The following is a 25,552-nucleotide window of genomic DNA, read 5'->3' as shown; positions in this document are numbered from 1 at the left end:
TGTGGCGGCATCCTATATAAAGTAGAGGAAGATGTGCACGGATGTTAGCCCAGGGCCAGTCTTCCTCAGCAAAAAGAGGAAGATTGGCATGGATGTTAACTCAGGGCCCATCTCCCTCAGGGAAGGGAAGGGGAGGGGAGGGGAGGGGAGGGAAGGGAAGGAAAAGGGAAGGGAAGGAAAGAAAGAATGTAGCCAAACACCCCTAAAAGTCATATTCTTTACTGATGATCAAGTCTGGTTTTAGAAAGTTGTTCAAGCAACAACTGAAGCTAGAGATTCTTGTTAAATCCAAAGTGATCCTCTGATAAGCATGTGAACCTACAAACTTCTTAAGAGGTAGGAGGTTTCAGACAGCTAAAAATGGGAAAACAGAAGGAACTGCTTGACTATTAGAATAAGAAATATTCATTCCCTGCCCTTCTCTTTCCAGATATCTGATTTTGAGCTATCGAAGCCAGAAAAGAATGAGGGCAAAGATTACATGGTATACAAATAAGAGCTGAATTCACTTCCCACTTTGAGTCCCACTTTTTTGACGAAGAACAATACCACAAAATTTTCTAAGTAGTCTATCAAGCTTCTCATATCAAATTTTCAAAAAACAAGTAATATCTCTTAAAATTAGAATCCCTATAATATCAAATGTGCTGCTTCATAAACATCTTTCTATTCATGCATTATTCAGGAAATACACTAATTAAAATCTATTTTCAAGTTTATGACCACGTAAATAAAACTTCCAAAACTTTGAACTAAGAATATGTAGTATGTCAAATGAGTGTGTGTGTGTATGTGTGTATGTATGTATATGTATGTATATATGCCTTTAAAATTTACAATGCATGTTTTATAACCTATTCATTTCCAAATAGAACCTGTAATATATGTATTGGTTATCTCTGTTAAAAAGAAATTTACTATCGCTTACACTACAGTGAGTTCAAGATTGAGGCTATTTTTTAATTGATTCTCCACTGGAAAAACAAGACATAGAAAAAAAGCCTGAAATCCATGGCTCCTCACTTTTGCCTTTACTTGATTCCCTGTCCCCTCACTGCACTTCCCAATCCCTTTTACCTATTTCTCCAAATTTGAAACTTAAGGTCTGATTAAAGTTCATCAATACTACGTTAGGTAGGCTTCTATAGAGTTGTGGTTCTGATTATTAAGTACAGTTCTTAGTTTTAGCACAGAAATAAATAAAACATTAAAGAGCTGCTACTGATGAGAACACGTAGTTTTCTTTAAACTGAGAGGTGTAGCAGTAGCTTCAACTTGCACCATGGAGTTAGGCTGCTCAATGTAGGTTCATAATCTTCTTCAGGTTTCTATTCAGGTAGAGCCTCTCAGATCTATTTTAATAGTCTAAGATTGCTTCTGACTGCTTTTATTCTATAAAATGCACTAAGTATACAAACATCATCAGACTTTGGCTATCAGAAATGTAAATTTCTTCTTAAGGATCCATGGACAAAATGACAAAGAGGCAGAAAAACGAAAGAAACATATTGTAATTTCCATAACAAAGCTTGAATGAAGTAACAGAAATATTCTTACCTGGAAGGTTTCCATCAGTTTCATCAGCACTAGGAAAACTTGCAACACTTGTAGAATCCGAAAGGTCCAAAAGTTTAGCACGCAACTGCTCAATATCACTCTCTTTGCTAGCCAACTGCATCTGAAGCTCATTCCTATGTGTACATTCTTCCACCAATTGCTATTTTTGAAAAATACCAAGATAATATAAAGAATCAAGATCAAATTTCCAACATTAAGAAATTAAGAATTAATGGAACTATAGATGATAAGTAATCTAAAGTTGCTAATACTAAAAATTTGCATCAAAAAACAAAAACAAAAACCAAACACTTGTTAAAACAATAGAAAATGTTTTTATGGCTCCAAATGAAATAGTTTAAAAGGCATATAGGATGCTTCTCAGGATGGTAAAACCATAAATGGAGTCAATGCTTGGCTCTAAGTCTGTCTAGGACCAGAGACCATGTCTCAATTTTGTGCTATTAACAAGCCAGGAAGTATCAAAAAACTAAGTTTGATATTTTGATTTCAAAAAAGTGAGTCCTGATTAGAGAAAACAAAAAAGCTACAATACTTCAAATCTTTTATTCCAACTATAGTCAATATTATAGCAGCCATATCTCTCTCTTTTTTTTGAGGAAGATCAGCTCTGAGCCAACATCTATACTAATCCTCCTCTTTTTGCTGAGGAAGACCGGCTCTGAGCTAACATCTATTGCCTGTCCTCCTCCTTTTTTATTCCCCAAAGCCCCAGTGTGTGGGGCTGTATGCTGTATGTGGGGCGCAGCCTCAGCATGGCCGGAGAAGCGGTGCGTCAGTGCGTGCTGGGGATCCAACCCGGGCCGCCAGTAGCAGAGCGTGCGCACTTAACCACTAAGCCACGGGGCTGGCCCCTACAGCAGCCATATCTCAATTTCAGTCTGAAACCAAAGAGGGAAAACCCTTGGCTCTTTCTCTTAAAGTAGTACCTCTAATCAAGCAGATGCTAGTAAGTGACAATTACTCAATTTACAACAGAGCATCTTTTTAGTTTGTCAAGATCATGGTTTTTATTAGAGTAATAATGATCCAACTGTGGAGAGTATAAACTTAAATATGCATTTTTATACTAAAAAATCTAAACAAGTTCAATAGATAATAGGTATATATAGTAATAGTAATTTAAAAATCCTACAAGCACACACATGCACAAACCTTACCGCTTGCATGTCATTCAGTTCCTTCTGATGTTTCACTACCATCTGGTTGAATTTCTCTCTTTCTTGGTTGAGTTCCAGTTGTAGCTTTCGATTTTCCTTTTCTTTCTTTCTCAAATCCTGTGTATTAGCTTTCTTTCTATCAATTTTAAAATCTTTCCGATTCATTATTTCTGCCAACTTGTTAACAGCCTATTCAAATATTAAAATATTATCAGTAAGGATCTATACTGTAGGCATCTAATTTAAATCTCCTCCAAAAATGTGGTTTTTTCCCTTCAAAATCAGGAAGCAGGACTTTTTCTATGTGTGAAAATCAGGAGAACTTAATGAAGGTTGGGACAAGATAAGTGAATAATGGTTACTTGTGTTACCAGTTATCTCACTGTTCAAATGTTAAGAACCAGACAGGTTTGCAAAAATCCATTTATTGTTCAACAATTATTCAGCACTTAGTATATTGTATGTAGGCACTCTGATAGGCACTAAGTATAAAAACAGAAAATACAATTATGCCCCAGAGATATCCTAGTCAGGTGGAGGAGACAGACAAGCAAGCATTCCAGTACAGAGCGGTAACTTAAGAAGAAAGAGGCAAGAGTGCTATGGGAGCAGTATCTAACTGAGACTTGGCTTCTTGGAGTACCTGCATATGTATTCACGTACGTTTCTTAAAAAGACAAATAGGAGGTGGATAAGCAAAGAAGAAATGGTATTAAGGAGGGAAGCCAAGGATGGCATTACAAACAGAGGAAAGTGTACAAAGGCAAAAAGGCCCAAGATAATTTTTTCCTTTGGACAAGCAGGAAAGTAGGAGGACAGGGCACCTGATAGGCCATACTGAGGCCCTTCTGAATGAGAAAGGAAATGTAAATATAGTTGAGGGTAATCTCTTTTGCCAGAATGAAAAAATATATTAAAAATGAGATAGAACTGCTAAAAGCATGTGAAATTAGCTACATAAACTGTAAAACATAAGTCATGGTATACTTGTTTTGCAGTAATGTTAAAAAAAAAAAATCATGGATTTTCCATTAAGACAGAAAAAAGCCCTAACCACTATCATTTCCATGTAGATTAGGTTCTATCTAGGATGACGAGCCCTTGAATAATTTTTTTAACACAGTAAAAGCTTACTTCACTGACCTCATAAATGCATATTTGATTTTTTTCTAATAGTAAAACATATTACAAGAAAAATCAAATATAGAGATATATCATGAAGAAAGTGAAAAGCCCTTGTAATATTACTCCTCAAAGACCACCTCTGCTAAAGCCTTCTCTTTCCTTTCAATCTGCTGGGTGTATATCCTTTTAGACTCTTCCCTATGTATATAAGTATACTACATACATATTTAAATTTAAAAATGGAATCATGCTGACCTTCTGTGCTGCAACTTGCTTTTTTTGTGTGTGTGAGGAAGACCAGCCCTGAGCTAACATCTGTTGCCAATCCTCCTCTTTTTTGCTGAGGAAGATTGGTCCTGGGCTAACATCCATGCCCATCTTCCTCCACTTTTTATGTGGGATGCCTGCCAAACCATGGCCGGATAAGCAGTCCCACGTCCACACCCGGGATCTGAACCTGCGAACCCCGGACTGCTGAAGCAGAGCGTGCGAACTCAACCACCATGCCACCAGGCCCGGCCCCAAGCTAGCTTTTTTAACTCAACTGAATTCCTATTTCCTGAATAAGTCTACATTTAATGAAGAAAGAATATTACATTATTTGTTCCAATGAAAAGACTGAAACTTATAACCTCAGTTTTAAGAAGTACATAAAGAGCAAATATTAACTTCTGAATATATGATACTCAGATACAAACACATGGAAAAGGCTGAGAGCATATATACCTGTGTTTTAAGGGTTCGTTCTGTATTGATATTCTTTTCAAAGGCAGCCTTAAGATTACTGATCTCCTCCTCCTTCTTCAATTTATATTCTGTTAAGAAATTATACAAAATGTTACTACATGGTATTAATTAATTAAATTTGTGCATTCCAAATCAACAATGTCTTTAATTATTCAAATTAGTATATACTACATAGTAACTTTCAAGTAACTTCATTTAGATAGTTCTTTTTTTTCAGCTTTATTGAGATATAACTGACAAAGTTGTAAGATATTTAAAGTGAACAATGTGATGATTTGATATATGTATACGTTGAAAGGATTCTCCCCACCTCAGCGAGTTAATTAACATATCCTTCACCTCACATATTTACTTTTTTTTTCCTTTGGTGAGAACATTTAAATTCTACTAAGATACTTCTTAAGGCTACAGAAATTAACATATGAAAACAAATATTTCCAAAACCTAACGCACAACATAAATAGCTAAAGAGTTACCTCTGAACTTGATTTAACATTAAGATTTAAAAAAAAAACCTACATACCTTCCTCTGCCTTCCTCATTTTTTCAATTAACTCTTCATTTTCTTTTCTTAATAATTCAATATCTTTGGTTAGCATGCTATTTGTTTCTTCGAGCTAAACAAAGCACATAAAGGTTTAAGCTGTACTCACTTTGGTAGTCTCATACTTAAAGCAACAACCTTGAAAAAAAAATACTTTGCATTTTCCATAGATGAGAACAGGTCAGAAATTGCTTAACTATAAAAATTCCTTTGTTTGGTTTAAAATATGTAGATATAATTAAATTCAAAATATTTTAAAACAATTATTAGCTTCCAAAAATTACTTCAGTGTATGTATATACATACATATATATGAATAAAAGGAAGAAAAATGTAATGGAAAGAGAACTAGATTGGAAACTAGGAAATCTGCATTAGTTTTCTAGCTCTGTGACCCTTAACAAGTCACAATCTTTCTGGGCCTTAGTTTCTTCATCTGGATAACGACGATGAAAATGACAAAAACGTTTGACTACTTTTAGTAATGTACTTATTCACCATTCTGTGTGTATTATTTCATTTAATCTTCATAAGAATGCTGTGAAATAGGTATTATTATTTGTATTTTATAGATGAAGAATCTGAGGCTTGGAAAAGTTAAAGCAAACTGCCAAGACCGTGTAACTTCTTAGAGGCAGAGCTGAGGCTTGAACCCAGGCCTGCTCACACCAGAGCACTTGATGGCGGTTTCAAAAGAAGAAAAGTATCTCTAACTCATCTTTCTAGCCCCATGATTCTACAGAGACTATAGTATAAATTTCAGGAATAGGTAATTAGTTATAGTACTGGTTTTTCTATGATGGCTTTGTAGATATCCACAAAGAATTTCTCATTTCAAAATAGTGTCTCTGAATTTTACAGAATTCTGGCCACAAAATCAGTTGTAATGTATTAAGATAATACAAGAAATGAATTTAAGCTAATCATTTCTTCACATAAAATATATTAAGATCTACAGCCAGAAAAGGAAAAAAACCCAATACACTGAATAAGAATTTCAATTAACAATTGTTTTGGATTATATAAACTATTTTATACATGAGTGCAGAGTGATCACTGTGTGTAAGTAAAGTATAAGTAAATACACATGCACACACACTCACCCTAACACTTTAAGATGTGATTTAAATTAATTTTAGTCATATGACTTACCTGACTATCACACTTACCCGACTAACAGCGTGATCTTTATCTGTAATCTCTTGTCTATTTCTTGAAGCAGCTTTCTTGCTTTCTTGTGTCAATTCAAAATACTGTTCTTCCAGAAGCCCTCGAGCCAACTGCTCAGACTCAGCTTTTGTTTCTGCTAGATCCAACTGAGTAGCAAGAGTTTCTCTGCAATAGATTTATAAGAGAAATGGATATCAACAAATTCAGTTCATTCTTCCAACAATCATATGCTTAAAAACACAATTATATTTAAATGATAAAAAGTTAAGTATTTTATTGCTTAAAATAAACTTCAAATTCATTATAAACTTTCTATAAAATAAATTTAACCTCTCACTCTTTGACAAACTATAAAAGTAAAGAACTCTTTAATCTTGTACCTGCTATTGTGCTTATCTAAGAAAAGGCAAGCAGCCTACTTTTGAAAAGGAATTTGTTGTCGCTGGGAATGGAAGGTAGCATGGCACAGGGGAAAAGTCATTGGGTTATAACTCAGGAGGCCAGACATGGATCCTTATCCCCATTCTATCACTAACTAATTGAGTAGGGCCATTGGGCAAGTTTCCTATACTTTCTGAAGCTCAATTTAACCAAACCTGTAAAGCAAGAGGGTTAAACTAAATTATTTTTGAGGTCCCTTCCAACTCTGAAATTCAATGAAATTATGAAGACTTATAAATAGATTTGCAAACCATTATTAACTATTCTAGGAATGCTCCTTGGGAATTACACTTTAAAGCTTTTCAGAATTGACATTCAAACCAGGACCAGATCACTCCAGTTTGCCTGCTCTTCCTAAAGAGCACTTCTTTGATAAGCTATCTTGGTTATGGTTGTACTCCTCTGTATACAGTAAGCGCTCAATGAATGTTTGCTAAATGAAAGAGTGAATGATTTCTACCTATTTATTTTCTACTAAGGGAAAAATATCAATAAAATTTTCTGTCTTAAGCTTAAAGAGGGGGACATTTACTAACTACAAAAAAAAATATTCATTCATTTGCCCAAGAAGTATTTGGTTGTTTACTATGTGCCAAACACTGTTCTAGGTATGAAGGTATACAGAAGTAACAAAATCTCTGCCCTCAGGAAGCATACATTAGTGGGGTGAGAGAGACAATTTAAAAAAAATGAACAAGTAATATATAGTATGCCACAGAGAACAATAAAAGAAGAAACGTGGAAGAGGCTGTGAATGAGGTCACTATTTTTTGTGTGTGTGTGTGTGAGGAAGATTGGCCCTGAGCTAACATCCATGCCCACCTTTATATGGGCCTCCACCACAGCATGGCTTGATAAGCCGTGCGTTGGTCCGCGCCTGGGATCTGAACCCGCGAACCCCAGGCTGCCAAAGCGGAGCACGTGAACTTAACCACTACACCGCTGGGCCGGCTTCAGAGGTCACTATTTTATATGGGGTGATCAAGGAGGCCTCTCTGCTAAGATGATATGTGAGAAGAGATATGAAAGAAGTAAGGAGTGAGCCATGAAGGTATTTGGGAATATAGTGTTTAGGCAGAGGAAACATCTAATAACAAATGCCCTAAGGTTGGTCTGAAGGAAGCTAACGTGAGCAGAGTGAGAGATGGGGGAATGTTGTGAGAGATGTGGTAAAAGAAGCGGGAGGAGAAGGCTTTCCAAGACAATATAGGTACTTTGGCTTTTACTCTCAGTATCCTGTTTTAAAAAGATCATTCTAGCTGCTGTATTAAGATCAGACAGTAGGGGGACAACAGCAGAAGCAGGAATATCAGTTAGGAGGCTACTGAAATAACCAAGATTGGAGATGATGGCAGTTCAGATCAGGCTGGTAAATGGTACGAGTGATAAGAATTGATCAGATTCTAGATATATTTTTTAGTTATAGCTAGAAGGACTTATTGATGAATCGCATGTAGAGTATAAGAAAAAAAGAAGAGTCTAGGGTAACTCCTAGTTTTTGACTTAAACAACTGAGAATAACAGAATTACTAATATTGAAATGGGGGAAAACAAGAAGGAGCAGGTTGGCAAGGTGAGGAAATCAGGAATTTTTTCTGGATATGTTACATATGAGATGCTTATTAAACACTCAAGTGGAGATGTCAAATAGACAGCTGGATATACAAGTCTGGAATTCAGGGGAGAATATACTTGTACACTGATGCTATTTAAAGCTATGCAGCTGGATGAGAACAAGTAGGGAGTGATCCCTTGGGACCTCCAAACTTTAAAGGTCTCAGAGATGGGAAGGGACTAAGGAGCAAAGGAGGCTGAGAAAGAATAGCTGTTCAATAAGAGGAAAATACTGTGCGGTGTCATAGAAGTCAAGTGAAGAAATTTTGTCAAGAAAGAGTAACTGAATATGTCAACTGCTACTGTTAAACAACATAAGAACCGATAATTGCCTACTGTCTTTAACTATTAGGAAGTCACCAGTGACCGTGAGAAGGGTTATTTTTGTAGAGTGATGAGTGCAAAAGTCTGACTGGAGTGAGAGTGAGAGAGAATGGGAGAAGAGGACCTGAAGATAAATGGTATGTCACTTTTCAAGGAAGTTTGCTACAAAAGGAAACAGAAAAATGGACAGTAACTGGAAGTGGATATGTAGTTAAAAGAGGGTTTATTTATTTATTTTTTTTGTGAGGAAGATCAGTCCTGAGCTAACATCCGATGCCAATCCTCCTCTTTTTGCTGAGGAAGATTGGCCCTGGGCTAACATCCGTGCCCATCTTCCTCCACTTTATATGGGACGCCGCCACAGCATGGCTTGACAAGTGGTGCGTCCGTGCACGCCCGGGATCCGAACCTGCGAAGCGGAGAGCAGGCACTTAACCGCTGCACCACAGGGCTGGCTCCAGGGGTTTATTTTTTAAGGAGATGTTTATCTGTATGTTTACATAACCATGGGAATGACTATAGAAAGGAAAAAATTGGTGTAGGAAAGCTGAGATAATTATTGGAATCATATTTTTAAGTAGACAGAAAGGGATGTGATTGAGGGGCTGCCTTTAGGTAAAAGCACATTTTGTCCATTTACGTCAATCAAGGAAGGCAGGGTTTATAGGTACAGATGCAGACAGGCTGCTGGCTATAGTGGTGGGAGAGAGTAGAAGCTCTCTGACTTCCAGGAAGCAATGCTATGTGCTGAGTATGAGGGTGAAGAGAGGTTGTGAGAGATTTGAGGAGAGAGGAGAAGATATGAAATAGTTGTTTAGAAGAGTAGGGGAGTTAGTACATTAGGAAAAGATAGGAAATACTACCATTGGTAAGTCGACGACACTAGGGGTGGTTCTGCGCTATTATAATGCAAGGCTTCAAAATGACAACATATTCTCCTCTGGGGTTACAGCTTTGCAACAAACTCAGATAATAGTATCTAAGTTCCACTGTCAGAAAATCTATTTATCCCAAATTACATTTTTATCCCTGGTTATGCAATTGTGCAAGAGATAGCAAGAACGAATGAGATGGTTCAGGGTAAAATTATCTGGAACTATGTTCATTCAAACTTCCTTCACAACTCTCCATAATGAAAGACCTGTCTTTACTGATGCTTACGGACAGTCTCTCACCTTTATTCTCCTATCTTCTTAAAGAAATCAATTTATCAATAATTACCTACTCTTCTAGGTTGTAAGATTATAAGCAGTGGCTTTTATTCTTGTTCACTGCTATATTCCAAATGCCTAGAAAAGTCTCTTGCCCATAGAAAGTGCTCAGAAATTTTGTTTGAATCAATGAATAGATGTGCAACTTTTCCCATTCTGATTTCCTTCCCAAGTCCCATTTAAATATGTTCAAATTTATGCTATCTTTAAAAAGCAATGGCTCTCCTTCACATTCTCCTCCAGCTACTGCTATATTTCCTTGCCTTGACAATCATGTTTCTTGAATTTTTTAGTTTAACAAATATTTACTGAGCATCTACAATGTTCTAGGTACAATTCTAGGTACTAGGCATATAGCAATGAATTCAAGTTAAGAGCAAAACATTTGAAGATTCCTTCCTTCATTGAGCTTAAATTCTAGTGGAAAGAGAAAAACAATAAATAAGTAAACAAATTCTACAATAATTAGGAGGGGATAAGTGCTACAGAGAAAAATAAAACAGGGAAGCAAGTATTGAATTAAGTAGCAAGGTAGGGGGGTGAGGTGGGGGATGTCCGCAACCCTAAAAACGGTGTTTAGGGAAGACCTCTCTGAGATGATATTTATTTTATTTTATTTTTTTTTAAAGATTTTATTTATTTTATTTTTTCCCCCCAAAGCCCCAGTAGATAGTTGTGTGTCATAGCTGCACATCCTTCTAGTTGCTGCATGTGGGACGCGGCCTCAGCATGGCCAGAGAAGCAGCGCATCGGCGCGAGCCCGGGATCCGAACCCGGGTCGCCAGCAGTGGAGCGCACTCACTTAACCACTAAGCCACGGGGCCGGCCCCATCTGAGATGATATTTAGACCTAGACCTGAAAAGGGTAAAGGAGCAAGTCATGTGGATATTCAGAGGAAAATGTTCCAGGCAGAGAGAAGAGCAAGTCCAAAGGCCTTGAGGCAGGAAAGTAACTAACTGGTTTGTTGAATAGTAAGGAGGTCAATGGAGCTGTTGTCTACACTGTCTCCACTACTTCTACCCTTCTCGTTCATGTCTCAATCCACTTTAATCTAGTATCTATTCTCATCACTGTTTAGGAACTGTTCTCAACAAGATAACTAACAACTTTAAATATAATGGACAATTTATTTTTCAGTTGCCCTTTGTGAGTATTTGGCACTTCTAATTACTTTCTCTTTTTTGAAATATTCTATTCCCCTAGCTTTTGTGATACCCTACTCTGCTTTTCTCCTTGTATTATTGGTGACTTCTTACTTTTCCTTCCTCTGCCCATTCCTTAAAAGTATAGTAGCTAGTCCGTCTTCAGCCTTTATATCTTCTCATCCTATACTAGGGGTTACAACTTGTTGCCTGGGAGGGTCAAATGAGTTCACATAAGTGTCTCCCTCCTGCCCTCCCTCCCAACACACATGCACAACACACTTAAAATAAATTTGGGCCATTTTTTACATTTTACATAACATTTAAAAACATTACATAACATTTTACATCAAAACATAATTTTACATAACATTACAAAAACATTTTACATAAAAATTCAGATTCCTGGCTTCTCTTGAAAAACTGAAAGATCTTGAAATACTGGATCAGTGTTACCATGTGGCAGCAAGTGGTTAGAAGGACATGGACTCTTCAGTTTGTTATAATCCTCACAACTCATACAACGAATGTACTGACATTTAGATCCAACTAACTTCAACCCAGTCACGTGTATGGTATCATAGGCTCATGAGTATGTAAACTTTGATATACACAATCATCTTAACAAATCTCATCTATCTGAGTGGTTTCAGTATGCAATGATTGTCAAATCAGCTACAAGTCTTATCTTTTCTCTGAGTTCTGAAGCAATAAACCCAACTGCCTGGTATCTATTTCTCTTCGAACATCCCATAGGCACCTCAAACTCAACACGTCTGAAATGGAAATAATCTTGTCTCCCCTCACCTCACAAACTTGACATTCCTTAACTCAGGGACTAGCACTATCATCAATCCAACTGGCCTGGTCAGAAACTTGAGAGTCCCCCTGAAATTTTCCAACATTTACCCCCACACCTCCAAATCTACAAGTCCTACTGCTTCTACTTCCTATTTTTTTCCAGGCACTTGACTCTCTTTTTACTGCCAACTTCCACTATAATTTTACATCTAGATTATTCCAATGGCTGTATAATTAGACTCTCTGTATCTACCCAGCTTTGTCTCACTCCAATCCATTCTCCACTCTAAAGAGAGGAGCTTTCTAAAACACCACCTTGTCAATCCCTAGCTTAGAATTTTCAGCCATTCATTCAATATTTATTGAATACTTATTCAATGCAAGGCCCTGATCTAGGTGATGTAGACATACAACAGAGAACAACAAAAACAAAACCTCCCACTCTTCAATGTTTGGTAATTCCAAACTCTTCAGCATGACACACAAGGCCCTTTGTAATCTGACTCAGGTTTTATCTCTCCAGCTTTATCTGTCACCAACTGTCTCCCCACCTGCAAACTAAACCATCTGCTGTTTCCCAAATCACAAATTGGCTTTTGCCTATATCGTCCCCTTCCCCATATCCCATTCCCTGGCAAATTTTGCTTTTCCTTAGTTGTCACCTTGGAAATGTTCTCTGCATCCCAGATGGTAAGATGAGGTATATCCCCTTAACATGTTTCAATACCACTTTATCACAGGAGCCTACCTTAATTATATCTGTCTCCTGACTAGATTCTGAAGCATTTGAAGGTAAGAACCATAACTTACTAATAATTATATCACTGGCATGAAGCACAGTACTCAGCACAATAGTGGTGACCAATACATTATCTTAAATATATCAAACAAAGGCAAACATATCAACCCTATGAAACAATTTAGTATGTAGTGGATTGGGTGCCCCCTTCACAGTGAATGCACACAACCTGGGATTGCATATTACAACAGACCATACTCTACAATAGGAGTCTACCACTGTCACAGAGAATAACCAGGAAATGTACCTTTGTTCTTACCTTAGACTCCACCTAATGTATTAAGGACCTAAGCACTGAGTATCAATGGTTGATAACAACACAAAGAGGCAACTAGACCTTACAAGGTTATATTTGGGGTAGTCTTCTCCTCTCTAAAAATCACATTTGAATCTGATTAAGATTCCAGATTAGGGATGTCTAATAAAACTTTCTACGATGAAAGAAATGTTCTACACCTGTGCTGTCCAACATGGTAGACACTAGCCACATTTGACTACTGAGCACCTGAAATATGGCTAGTACATCTGAGGACCTAAGGTTTTAATTTTATTTAAATAAAGTTTAAATTTAAATGGCTACATGTGACTAGTGGCTACCACATTGGACAGTGCAGCTCTAGTTTTAACCACTGATTTGCACGAAACACAGAAGGACGAGGAAAACGTTCAACTAACTATGGAAGTAGAAACAGTAAAATCACAACTGAGGAAAACTACCAGGACAAATGATCCAGTTCCTTCAACAAATAAAGTGTCAGATAGTGATTATTCTTGTGGTGGGGAGGGAAGAAGACATAATTAAGAGGGGATATAGTGGGCTTCTGAGGTGGATAGAAAGGTCTCGTCTCTTTCATGGGTGCTGACTATAATGATATTTTGTTTGCTTCAACAATAAAAGTTAAAATTTTTTATTTCTTTCAAAGGTGGTTATATGGCAAGAGACTATAATAATGTCAGAAAACTAGTTCCAGTGTCTATTCTGACACTATCTAGCTATGAGAAGTTGTTACACTTAAATAAGGTCTTCTCCTTCTAAGGCCCCAAGCAACATGCAATATAAATTAACCTGTCTAATAATACTAAGAGGAAGACCTTTACCTAACATAAAATAATGACTTGCGAATACAGCATGAACTGTTTATATACAAATGGATGTTTAAAGATTGCGAGACCCTTGAAAACAATTTATTGTCACAGTTTAGTGAATCTCTGTACAATTGCTATAGTGTTAATATTTTAAATTATTTTTTTCACCATAGACATACATTTTAGCCTAAATCTAGTTTGATTTGTTCTGAATTAGCCTAAATAAGATTTGCTACACCAGTCTCATCAGAATAATGGCACAGCTTTCTATCTTTAAAGTTAAATTTAAGTTAAGAATGCCTTGTTGTAGTAGTGATTCTTGCTCTAAAGTAAAATGGACATACTTTTCATTTTGTAGTTCCTGTATTTTCTTTAAATTTTCTCTATTTTTTTCTTCAATTTCTTCCTTAAGTTCCTTTACCTGGGTTTTATAAAGTGTCTGTAAAACAAGTGATAAAAAGAAATAAGTGTTTTTGGTGGGTTAAAAAACAGTTTGGTTGTTTCTCATAAAGTTAAACAATTAACATATGATCCAACAATTCCACTCCCAAGTATTTACCCAAGACAAATGCAAATATACGTCCACACAAAGTCTTATACATGAATTTTCATTGCAGCTTTATTCATAGTAGCTCCGAACTTGAAACAATACAGATGTCATTAAGAGATGAATTTAAAAAATTATGGTGTATCCATACTACTCAGTAATAAAAAGGAATGAACTACCGATACATACAAGATAAATCTAAAAATATTTTGCTGAGTGAAAGAAACCAGGTGCTCAAGAGCATATATGGCATGATTCCATGTATATGAAATTCCAGAACAGGTGAAAATAATCAATAGTGACAGAATACAAATCAGTAATTGCCTGCAGATAGAGGTGGTTAGAGAAGATTGACTGCAAAGGTTCACAAGGGAATTTTTTATAGTGAAGAAACTGTATTATATGCTGATGGTGCTGGTGGTCACACGGTATACACATTTGTCAAAACTTATTGACCTGTACACTTAAAATGGGTACAATTAATTACATAGAAATTATACTCAAAAATATATTAAAAATTATATTGATTTGGGAAAAACATTATAAAGAAACTTAGCAAGCACTACACATTTAAATGTTAGATCAATTCTTGAAGAGAATAATGCTAGAGAAACCACTTCTCTTTTGTGTGGGTAGGATGGGATGGGTGGTTGAGAGAGGTAGCAGAAATATCCACGAACAAGGTTTATCATTCTGCTAACATATGAATAACATATACTTATTAACGAACAATGGTTCTTACAAAATTCACTAGGCTTTTGCCAGCTCCATCAGCAAATATTTAACAGGTATGAATAAGTATTAGACCCATATTGTGTTGGGTTCTGGGGTTATAGAGTAAACTTCCAGTTCTGAAGTCTAGTTCTTTTTCTTTCTTTTTTTTTTTTTAAACTATCCTCTTTAGTTTAAAACATAAGAAAAGGAAAAAGAAAAATAATCTGATTTGAAATCCCAGATTAAAGAAAATCTTAAATTTGGTTCATAATAGCTTATCAAATTTAATTATATCTAACCCAATCCTCACAAGCAATAGAATAAATCAGAACTAAGAGACAGGATCAGGTTTTGTATTATCTTTATAGAGGCAAAATCAGATCCATAGGAATACCACAAGTCATTTGACATCCATCCCAAAGTGGAGGCACTAGATGATGACTTTGGAAGCATATGGACAAGAAAGTGTGCATGATATTACAGACCACTTTGCAGAATTCAGTGCTACACACTTTGAAAAATTAATGTTAATCTACACTCAGGGAAAGGTTTTTCAACATTACTGATTTTTTTTTTAATTTAAAAACATATTCCAGTGATAGTCTGGTAAGCCAAGAAAGAAACAGACAAAAAATAGAAAGTCACCATGTTTATTAGAAGATGAGCAGAGCAGAGCATGAAGCTCTAAATCATGTGAAAATTCTGCAGAGCCCTCAGATTTTTTATTGGGAAATCATTACTTCCAATATTGTTCACACTTGGTTTCTACGGCACGTTCACCAAGGCAATCCGAATTTCACGCATTTAATTGCACTGAATAAGGCTGTAGAAAAAGTGGCTGCCAGTGTAACAGTAATGGAACAGATAGATAAATGTTAAGTTGAAATGGTAGAGCCTAAGTTTGGCAACCAAAAGAAACAAACAAAAACTGCAGAGGCTTCAATAAAGCCTCAAAGCATTACCTATAAATGCTAATCAACAGTAGTAGTGAAAATAACACGGCCTGCAGCAAATAACAGAATGATTTCTATGGAGAAAAAGCAGAACAGACATATAAAGCGCATACAGAGCTAAAACAGGAAAAAGCTCTTGAACATTAGTTATATTTACAACAGTATGTAGTTATACCTACAAATGTAATGTGTATAGATGAACCACACATGATAATAATGACACTCGAAACCACCCGGCTTGCTACCAGGCAAACAGAACCCTTAACAAAGTCATATACATAGCTCTAGTTTGATGGCAATTCTAGAAATGTTTGCACAAAAACGGTCATTTATTTACAACCTAAACAGACTACGAACTCAGATTCAGAAATAAAATGTAGAGGCAGGGATATGAAAAGGGGGAGAAAATCACTTCACAGTCATTTGAAAAAGAATCATAGTTCACATTAAAAATCTAAATACTTGTTTTAAGTCAGGTTTTTAAACAGTCTATAATATTGAAAATGATTCTCACCGAGAAATATTGCTCAGCTTCAAGCTGATCTTGTAGCTCCCGCATCTGTCCTTCGTTTCCTCTATATTGTCTTCAGATAAAAGAGAAATAGTAAACAAATGCTATTTATACTAGACTTTGTATTATTCTTTATTTATTAAGGTTGCTAAAATAAAAAGGTTTAGTAAAATGACCTGTTTTTAAAAATCATACTTCATTATATAGTATTACTTCAATAATTAAATTTGGTCAGGCCACAATGTCTGGTTCCATTTTGCTCCTTATAAAATGATATTATGCAAAGTTGAGGGAACCCTTTTCTACTGAAGGTCACTTTCAGGAGAATATTAATTGTGGACTATCCAAATTGCAAAAATAAAAATGATATTTTTTTTTATACATTTTAATACCAAAAAGCATTCTTAGAGATATATATTAAATGTCTTATATAGTAAGTAAGCAATTAAAAAGAGAGGACATGAAAATATTTAATAAATAATAATTCATACTATATATCATGGCCCATTAAGCACGGGGGGGAGGAGTGGAAATGCATAATCAGATAAGGAATCAAAAAAAAAAGGGAGGCAAGAACAATAACCAACAAAGGAGGAAGAACACAGATAGAGACACCTACATATATATAATACACACAGAAATACAATTTAGAGAGGTACAGTGCAACTCACAGACACAGATTTTCAAGGATTAACAATTCCATCTGTGGCTGCTATGTTTTCATATTAGTAATAGCTTTGTATTTTCATTATCTAACAAGGTATATGGTTGATAAAAGGACATAATAAATGTTCACTGAATGCTGAGTGAAAGTTATTTTGGGAGAAGAAACACATCACCTGGTGAAAATGGTGGTTCTAAAAGAATTTCACCAATATAAATCCAACAAAATAAAAACTGACAATTTTATCCAAGAATTACTGTGTAAATGATGCTGGCAACTGAAGATATTACAACAGAAATTTGGAGAAAATAAAAACACATGACTTGGCATAAAATATACCCATCTTTGATATTAAATTTTTGAGGCATGTCCTTATACAAATTCTGAAAGCAATACCGACAACCTTGTTTTGTCTCCATTTCAAGTAAGTGGGCACATCATACCTCAGAGTAGAAGAGGAAGAAAAAAAGATACTTTGCATTCTGAGATGAACCAAAGGAACAAAACAAAACAAACAAATACAGGGTCATCATGTCTAATTCTAGTCTCTAAAATAAGGAAACCTTAAACAGTTCCTGTAAAGTACTGAATCCTTAATAAAAAGAAGTTTATCCCTGATTTTTGTACTTCTAGTGTGAAGAAGCATGTTGACTTTTGTGGATATGAAAATCATGAGAAAACTGTGGTTTTTCCACCATAAAAAGACTTACTGTAAAGTCAGTAGCCTTGATAATCTCCTTTTTTTCTCCATTTAAATACCCATACTTATTGTTTAGTAAGCCTGTCCTTCCAAAGCCTGAACTCCCCTGCACAACTTCTTTCCAAGTAAATTATTTTATTTTTAAATGCTCTTTTCTAAGTCTTCCTTTCACAAGCTCTGAGTACATAATCTAGATACACATAAAATATCAAACACATCAGCAAATGCTGAACACAAAAAAGAAATCAAGAATGTTATTTTCAAGACTTACTTTGTAAGCTGACCTAACTCAAATTCTAATAATCTCTTTGCTTCCAATAAAGTATTTATTTCCTGTTTCATCTGCTTTTCTAAACCTTTTAAATTATCTGCCTCAAATGCTTGAGTCTTCAATTCATTTTGTAACAACAGTCGCTTATTTGATTCCTGCTCCAATTGCAGAGTTAGATTCTTAACCTGTAAATGAGAAAAATAATTGGGATCTTAAATCTCTTTAATAAGTTATTAGACATAATTTGAAAGAATACTAACCAAATCTCAATTACATTATAATGCTTTATACAAATAAAGAAAACTAGCATTCTAAAGAGTCTCCATTGTTGTTGGTGTTTATTACTGCAGAATTTACCATTAAGTCAAATTAATTCCCAAATTTCAGATATGAGATCTTGGGGGGCAAAAATCTGATTTCTTTCTACCCCAACCTCTATGGAAACTGTGGAGTAGAAGGTGAGTATAAAAGCCACTTTTGGGGTAACATTCCTAAGGGGTATTTAAGTTTACCTGTTCATTCATAAATGTTTGTGCTCTAGTCTATAACCCTTAAACGTTTAGTGAGGACTTCCTTAACTCCCAGATTAGTGATTAGTCGTAACACTCATATAGCATTTGGTACTTCCTCTTTAAATGTATGTTATGCTTGTAATTACTATTTTAATATATATCTTTCCTTCTGGGCTGTAAGTTTCACAAAAGTCAAGAACACATCTACCTTATTCACTATGCTAACTTTTGCACAGAAACAGGTAGATAACAGGTAGTCAAAAACTATGTTTTTTAAATGACTGAATATTATCTTTCAAATTTTCAACATACATGCTTCCTGCATGCTGGCTCTGATAGGTATCTCTAATCTCTCTTCTTTCTAGTTCACTCCAAATACCACTACCAGACTAATTTTCCTAAAAGAGTGTTTTCACCTATAGCTCCCATTTTAGGTTTAAAAGACGATCAATACTTTGGTCCACAGGTTTCTCCCATGACCACTGAATATGTCTCCTCTTCTCTGCTCAGATCAAGTCCCTTTTTGTCCCTCATCTACCTATCTTCGTAAGCCCTCAGTAATCACTCTTTTACTGTTAATCACTGATAATCACTGATAATATTCTCTCTACCAACTCAGGCTTCTGACTCTCAAACTATTAACTTCTAAAGGTCTTACCCAACCTTTAAAATAATAGAAACATCTCATCTCTCCTTTGTGAAGTCTTTCCTGATTATTTTGGTCCTCTCTTTCTTCCTTCTCTAACTTATGTACATGGACAAATTACTTCCAGTCTTATAAATAATTTTTAAAATACATATAGTAACCACAAGGTTATAATGTCATTTTTATCTTTTTATTTACTGCTTTGTAAATGCGTACCCTGTGCTTTCTATCAATCTAAGCCAGTCAAGACTCTGCAGTTTAACACTATTTTTGAAATCTAAAGGCAATGCTCCTCTTTGGGATTACAGGATATTTTACAATAGAGAGGTTTTTTGTTTGTTTTTTTTAAAAAGAACACAGTTTCTTTAGGGGAGGAGCTACGACACTTCTATACAGTTGTACTGTCACAGTGCAAAATGGTATAGACCTTATGGTATAAATGTTTAATAACTATTTGAAGATGAAAATTCTAGGAGCTAGGGATATAGCGGTGACCATATAGCAGTGAACATAGATACATATAGGTTATTTCATTCAAATCTCCATGTTTAAATTATAGATAACGACTTTTCAGTCATAACTTAAGATTGTTTCTCTTTTATAAGATGAACAAAATCAGTAAATTTTCTTACTTCATCCTCCATCCTTTCTTTATTTTCAGTCAAATGCTCGAGCTTCTGCTGAGATTGTTTCAGATCAACATCTAGCATGGAACATTGTTTCTCAATCTGAACAACTCTATTTTCAGCCTTCTCTCGAGCTTCTCTCTCTTCCTTCAGCTTTTTTTCCATCTCTGTGAAAGAAAAAAAGTTATAAACATACATTTACAGAAAGAGACCACTTTAATATTTTTCACTTTCATGGGCTATATAAGACAAATCGGTGCTAAAAATCCCTACTGTTTTTATCCTGGGACTCTACAGAAGTCCTAATGTTATTCGAATTATTTGTATAGTGGGATCTCTAAAGGAAGAGAGTTATACAATATAATAAAGTAATAAAATAAAACTTTCTAAATCCAGCCCTTATCCATTGATATGAGAGATTAATCAGTGCCATTTTCAGACCAGAAGGTGACAGTATAGCTGGAAAAAAAGTGGAGTAACTAAGGAGAAAAATGGAGGTAGTTTAGATAAAAGCAGAAAAATAAGGTTGCAGTTATTAATCTATACTTTGCATTGTTCCATAAAAGTTTCAAGACACTTAAAGCTATGATAGGAATTCTAATTTATGCAACTCAGATAAACAAGATTCCATGGTAGTATGATACCTATTTTAACTATTACCAGAAGATATTAGTCTACAGTAAGACTCTTTTTTTGAGATATGGTAACTAAGGTTCCGAGAGGTTAACTTTTCCATCGTCCTGCAACTAGTAAATTGCACCAACAGGATTCAAACTTATTAAGTCTGCTCTCCCCCTCTCAGAGATTGCCCCCTAGGTGACAAAATAGAAACCATTAGAATGGAACTTCCTCATCTTCTACCCGAAACCTACAACTCTAGCTGCACCAATACAATCATCACCTCTTAATTCCCATCTCTCTAATCAAACACAAATCCATCCACTTCTAGACTATGTTCCTTCAATTATTTCATCTCTTTCCCGCCTTAACAATTTCTTCCTCCCAAATGAATCATTCTCATCAACATAATAATCTAATTTATTATCTTCCCTCCTAAAATATCCTCCACTGATCTCACATCTCTCTTTAGCTACCATCTCATCTCTGTTCACAGCCAAACGTCTCAATGAGTTGTCTCTACTTACTGTCTTCAGTGCCTCACCTAACTACACATTTGTTTCTTTCCAGTTTGGCTTCTATTTCTACCAATCCACTGAAACTGCTCTTTGTATGGTAACCAATGATGTCATTCTTGCAAAATTCAGAGGACATACAATGTCCATGTCTTCATCTTCACTGACCTTAACAGAATTCAATATATTGAGACACTTCCTCATTTTTTTCAATACTTTACTCTATGAGCTTCTAATACCATACTCTCTTGGATTTTCTGCTACCCCTTTGGTTGCTCTTTCTTGGTTTCCTTTGTTGGCTTCTCCTCTTCTACCTGACTTCCAAATGCTAGACTGCCTAAGGGCTCCATTATGATTCCTCTTCTCTTCTGCCCTTATTCTTCCCTTAGCTGACCTCATCACGTTCTGCTTATGGCTCTATGTGTATGACTCCTAAACTGATACCTCTTCCCTAAGTTCCACACTTACATACTGACTATTTGACCTCTCCACTTAGATATCTAATATGCTTTCAAAGTTAACATACCTAAAATAGACGTCTTTATTTGCCTCCTATACCAAACCACTCTGATCACAGTCATCTCAATGTCAAAATACATTAACATCCATCCAGCTGTTAAAATTAAAAGCCTGAGTCTTTCTTGGTTCCTTCTTTTTCATCTTTCCATCCAAGTCATCACCAACTCTTGTCCTCTGCATTTCCACTTCTTTCCAGCTCTTCTACCAGCATTGCCTGCAGCCTATAGTCTTCTGGCTGATCTCCGTTTTTAAATTGTTATCTTTCTTAAAATCATTTGCCACACAGTAGCAGGACTGGTCTTTTAAAAACATAAATTACACATCCCAGCACAGCTTAAAACACTACAATGCTTTCCAATATTCTTAGAATAAGAGTATTAAACTTACCATCTCTGCTGCCTAGAATATACTTCCTCCTGCTCTTTAAATGGTTAGTTCATTTTGACTTTCAGTTCTTACCTCAAACAGTATTAGCTCAGAACGACCTTTCCTCAGAACCTCATCTAAGGTAGTACTACCTAGAAACTATCACACTGTATGTATTTTCTTCACATTAATGATTACAATCTGTACCTATTTTCATTTATTTGCTTTTTTGTCTACCCACACCATCAGAATATAATCTCTAAGAGGAAGAGTTCTTATAAGTCTTATTCTCTGCTATTCCCCCAGTTGTGCCTGGCTTACAGTAGGCAATCAATAATTAACATATGTGAAAGAAATAAAAGTAGTTCAATATGGCTGAAGCATGAGGTACACAAAAGAAAGTGCAGAGTGGTAAGACTGTAACGATAGGTAAGTGCCAACTCAAAGATTCTGTATGTCATGAGGAGTTTCACATATACCTTGTAAACAATGAAAAGCCACAAAAGGATTTTAAAAAGGACCAGCACAGTAAGAACTGAATTTTAAAAAGATCATTCTGACCTACGTGAAAACAACAGACTGATGACTGGAACAACTCTTGGCAGAGTAAAAATTAAGAGTCTACTGCAACAGATCAAGCAAAGTGATGATGTCTTCATGAACTACAAGGGAATAGGAAAGGAAGACTACATTGTATATATTATTTGGAAATAGAATTCCTGAATGATTCTCAGATTTCTGGCTTGGACTGCCAGATGTTGAGTACTACCACCCTCCCTAACTATGATAATATCTTCCATTTATTGAAAGATTTCTATGTACAGGCACTTTCCATGCATTTTCTCATCTAATTTTTTTTTTATAATAGTCATAGAGTGGCTAAGAGGCAAAATAGATTTGTCTGATTCCAAGCCTTGGCTAATAAAAACTATATAGCCATTAACCAGAATAGTAAGAAGATGAGTAAGAGCAGGTTTGACAGATAAGATCATAAGTTTTCCCTTGAACAAACTGAATTTAAGGTGCCAAGTGACACTTCCAGATTGCAGTAGGTTAGAAAGCGAGTAGAAGGTGAAGAAAAGGAAGACTCCTCTTTTTAGAAGTTTGGCTATAAAGGGAAAGGGATGGAATAAAACACTGGCAATCAATAAAGATCACAGGTTGCTGCAAGGGTTTGTCTATTTTTTTGATATTTTCTTGAGATGGGAGAGACTTGTACATGTTTACAACAAGAAAAGATTCAGTGGAGGAGAAAAAGTTGAGGATAAAGAAGAGAAAAAGAGATAAGATGAGACAAAAAGAGACTGGATCTGAGTACAGTCAGAACGTATTAGCCAGGACAGGAAGAGGATCACTCTCCTCTATGATGAGAGGGAAGATACTGAAGATAAAGAAGTGGATAGGTTGATTAAGTAAGAGAACTAGATTTTGAGGAGTGCATCCCTATAATTTCATGATTTCTTTTTGAAAGAGAAGAAAAGTTCACCTAAAAGTGTAGTGATAAAGAAACGGCATAGAAGATTGAGAAGAGAAATAAAAGTCTGGGAGAAGGAACTGACGAGTGATACATAAAAAAACTGACAGCTCAACTGAGGTTGCAGATAACGCATTGGGCTGACAACATCCATCTGAAGAACTATTTGAAGTGAAGACAGTGGCTGACTGGTCTGATCTAGGGTTGTGCTTAGAGGCATAATACAGCGGAAATACAAAGGAATGAGAAAATTGAGGGTACCAAGCAAGAAAGCAGATGAATTAACAGACAATAAGTTCCAGAATGGATGGGGAAGAAAATAAAAGAAAGGACTGAAAAATTGGGAGAAAAGAGAGATCCCACTGACTTTTATAGGGAGTAGAGGGGAGTAGAGTCAGGGAACTAGAAGGTAAAATTGTGATTTTAAAAAATAGAAAGTAGCAAAAAAGAAAAAAAGAAAGATACCTTTTTTCTAGATCATAATTTATAATTTTAAGAATTTATGCCACTATAAAATGAAATTGTGATCAAATCAAAATTTTTGTAGGCATGATTTAAAAATTAATCATGTAGAAAATATTAAAACTGACACTCACCACACATTGCAACAGACTTTGCCTCTTCAAGAGACTGATGTTTGTCAGTTAAACGAGCTTTGGTTACTTTATGTTCATTTACCTCTTGTTCTAATCGTTGTTGTAATGATTTAAGCTTGTAGTTTAAATCTATCTCTAAATTATTCTTTTCCTGTAATATGAGAATGAGAGTCATGTAAGACACCGTGCAAACAATACATTATTAAATCTTACACTATTTAACATCCCACAATGATAATATATTAATCACACTGGCCTGAAATGTGATACCATATTTACTTAAATCTTTCTATTCAGGGAATAATTTTATTTTTTACACTTTCTTGTATATTTCACACCATCTATAATGTCTTACTTTTAAAATCACAATGAGCACATATAACTAAAAGCAAAATATCACTTTTTCTTTACCCCCCTGACCATTCAAATCAATAGCCATAGCTGATGGCAAGACAGGGTTGTGGTGGTGGTTATGTTCAAGATGGTTCATTGTTAGGATCAGAAATTAATAGAACAATGCTTCACTTCATTTAAAAATTTTTGCTACTAATTAAAAAAAAATTATCTCTGTTTACATTTGCATCTATACCTAGGTTTATGTTGCTTTGACAAAAGAACAAGTCAAACTATATTCCATTTCTGTTTGGGTACTTCTTCTACTCTTCTGTCTTTCATCCTATTTCTACATTTACACCAGGCTTAGACGTCAAAAAACTATCCTGATTGTCACAAAACATATCCAAAGGACAAGATAACTGGAGGATTTTCTGATCATTTATCAGAGGATCTAGTAAACCTACAACATTTCAGGGAGGCGTCAAAAAAGAGAGAGCTGGATCTGCATATTACCTATTTAATCCTTTTTATTTTTTTAGCAAGGTAGGGACAGTAGTTAACCAATGACATTTTTGATTATTAAGAAAATTCTACATGCCCAGGCCAATCACTTTATGCATTTTCTATTTTGCTAACTCTTACCAACAAAATGGAAAAAGTATACATAATCTATTATACACCGATCCTTTGTTTTCCTTCTTCATAAGGGTAGTAAGGTTCAAAATCTTCATCTTATCCATAACAAAAAAATGGGGAAAAAATTTGCATATGAAAAGGTATGTTGAAACCCAAAGCAATTGGTGATGATCAGATAACATCAAACATCTAATACCCTTCAAGGGTAAAAACAAACAAAAATCGCACAATAAAAAGCCCTAAATAAGACACACATACACCTCACTCAACCAATCAACCAACCATAAAAACTTTTAGAAATATAAATATATAAACACTACGAATGAATGCTATTTTATAAACCACTTTATAATATTTGATAACCAGTAAATACTATCTCGTAATTGATACGTTAAATCATTTACCTTTTCTGAATGAGTAAACATGTCTTGAGCCTCTTTTCTTTCTCCTTCCACTCTTTCAAGATTATGTTTGAGATGCTTCACCTCCTCTTGTAAAGATGTAATCCGAGCTATCAAGTGAGAAACAAGTTCGTCACAAAGTCATCGAAACAAGTCTTTTTTTCAGCGTGACCATTGAGATTAAAAAAAGTTTTAAATTTCCTA

The 25,552-nt window shown here is 35.3% G+C and overlaps 1 protein-coding gene across 3 annotated transcripts in view; it reads right to left on the bottom strand.

Annotated features, from left to right (window-relative positions):
• The window catches only part of ROCK1 (Rho associated coiled-coil containing protein kinase 1), a 150,005-nt gene that overhangs the window by 14,331 nt on the left and 110,122 nt on the right, over positions 1-25,552 (bottom strand). For all 3 annotated transcript variants that reach the window (XM_058556841.1, XM_058556842.1, XM_058556843.1), the window contains exons 17-27: positions 25,352-25,458; positions 23,976-24,126; positions 19,894-20,054; positions 18,104-18,288; positions 16,472-16,541; positions 14,088-14,182; positions 6,324-6,489; positions 5,134-5,227; positions 4,590-4,678; positions 2,739-2,927; positions 1,558-1,717 (exon numbers count right to left, since the gene is read on the bottom strand). In XM_058556841.1, the coding sequence (XP_058412824.1) occupies positions 1,558-1,717; positions 2,739-2,927; positions 4,590-4,678; positions 5,134-5,227; positions 6,324-6,489; positions 14,088-14,182; positions 16,472-16,541; positions 18,104-18,288; positions 19,894-20,054; positions 23,976-24,126; positions 25,352-25,458 (1,467 nt within the window). The remainder of the gene's footprint in view (positions 1-1,557; positions 1,718-2,738; positions 2,928-4,589; positions 4,679-5,133; positions 5,228-6,323; positions 6,490-14,087; positions 14,183-16,471; positions 16,542-18,103; positions 18,289-19,893; positions 20,055-23,975; positions 24,127-25,351; positions 25,459-25,552) is intronic.

This window comes from Diceros bicornis, chromosome 16, assembly GCF_020826845.1.
Source record: "Diceros bicornis minor isolate mBicDic1 chromosome 16, mDicBic1.mat.cur, whole genome shotgun sequence".
NCBI lineage: Eukaryota > Metazoa > Chordata > Mammalia > Perissodactyla > Rhinocerotidae > Diceros > Diceros bicornis.
This window is presented reverse-complemented; position numbering and strand designations above follow the sequence as displayed.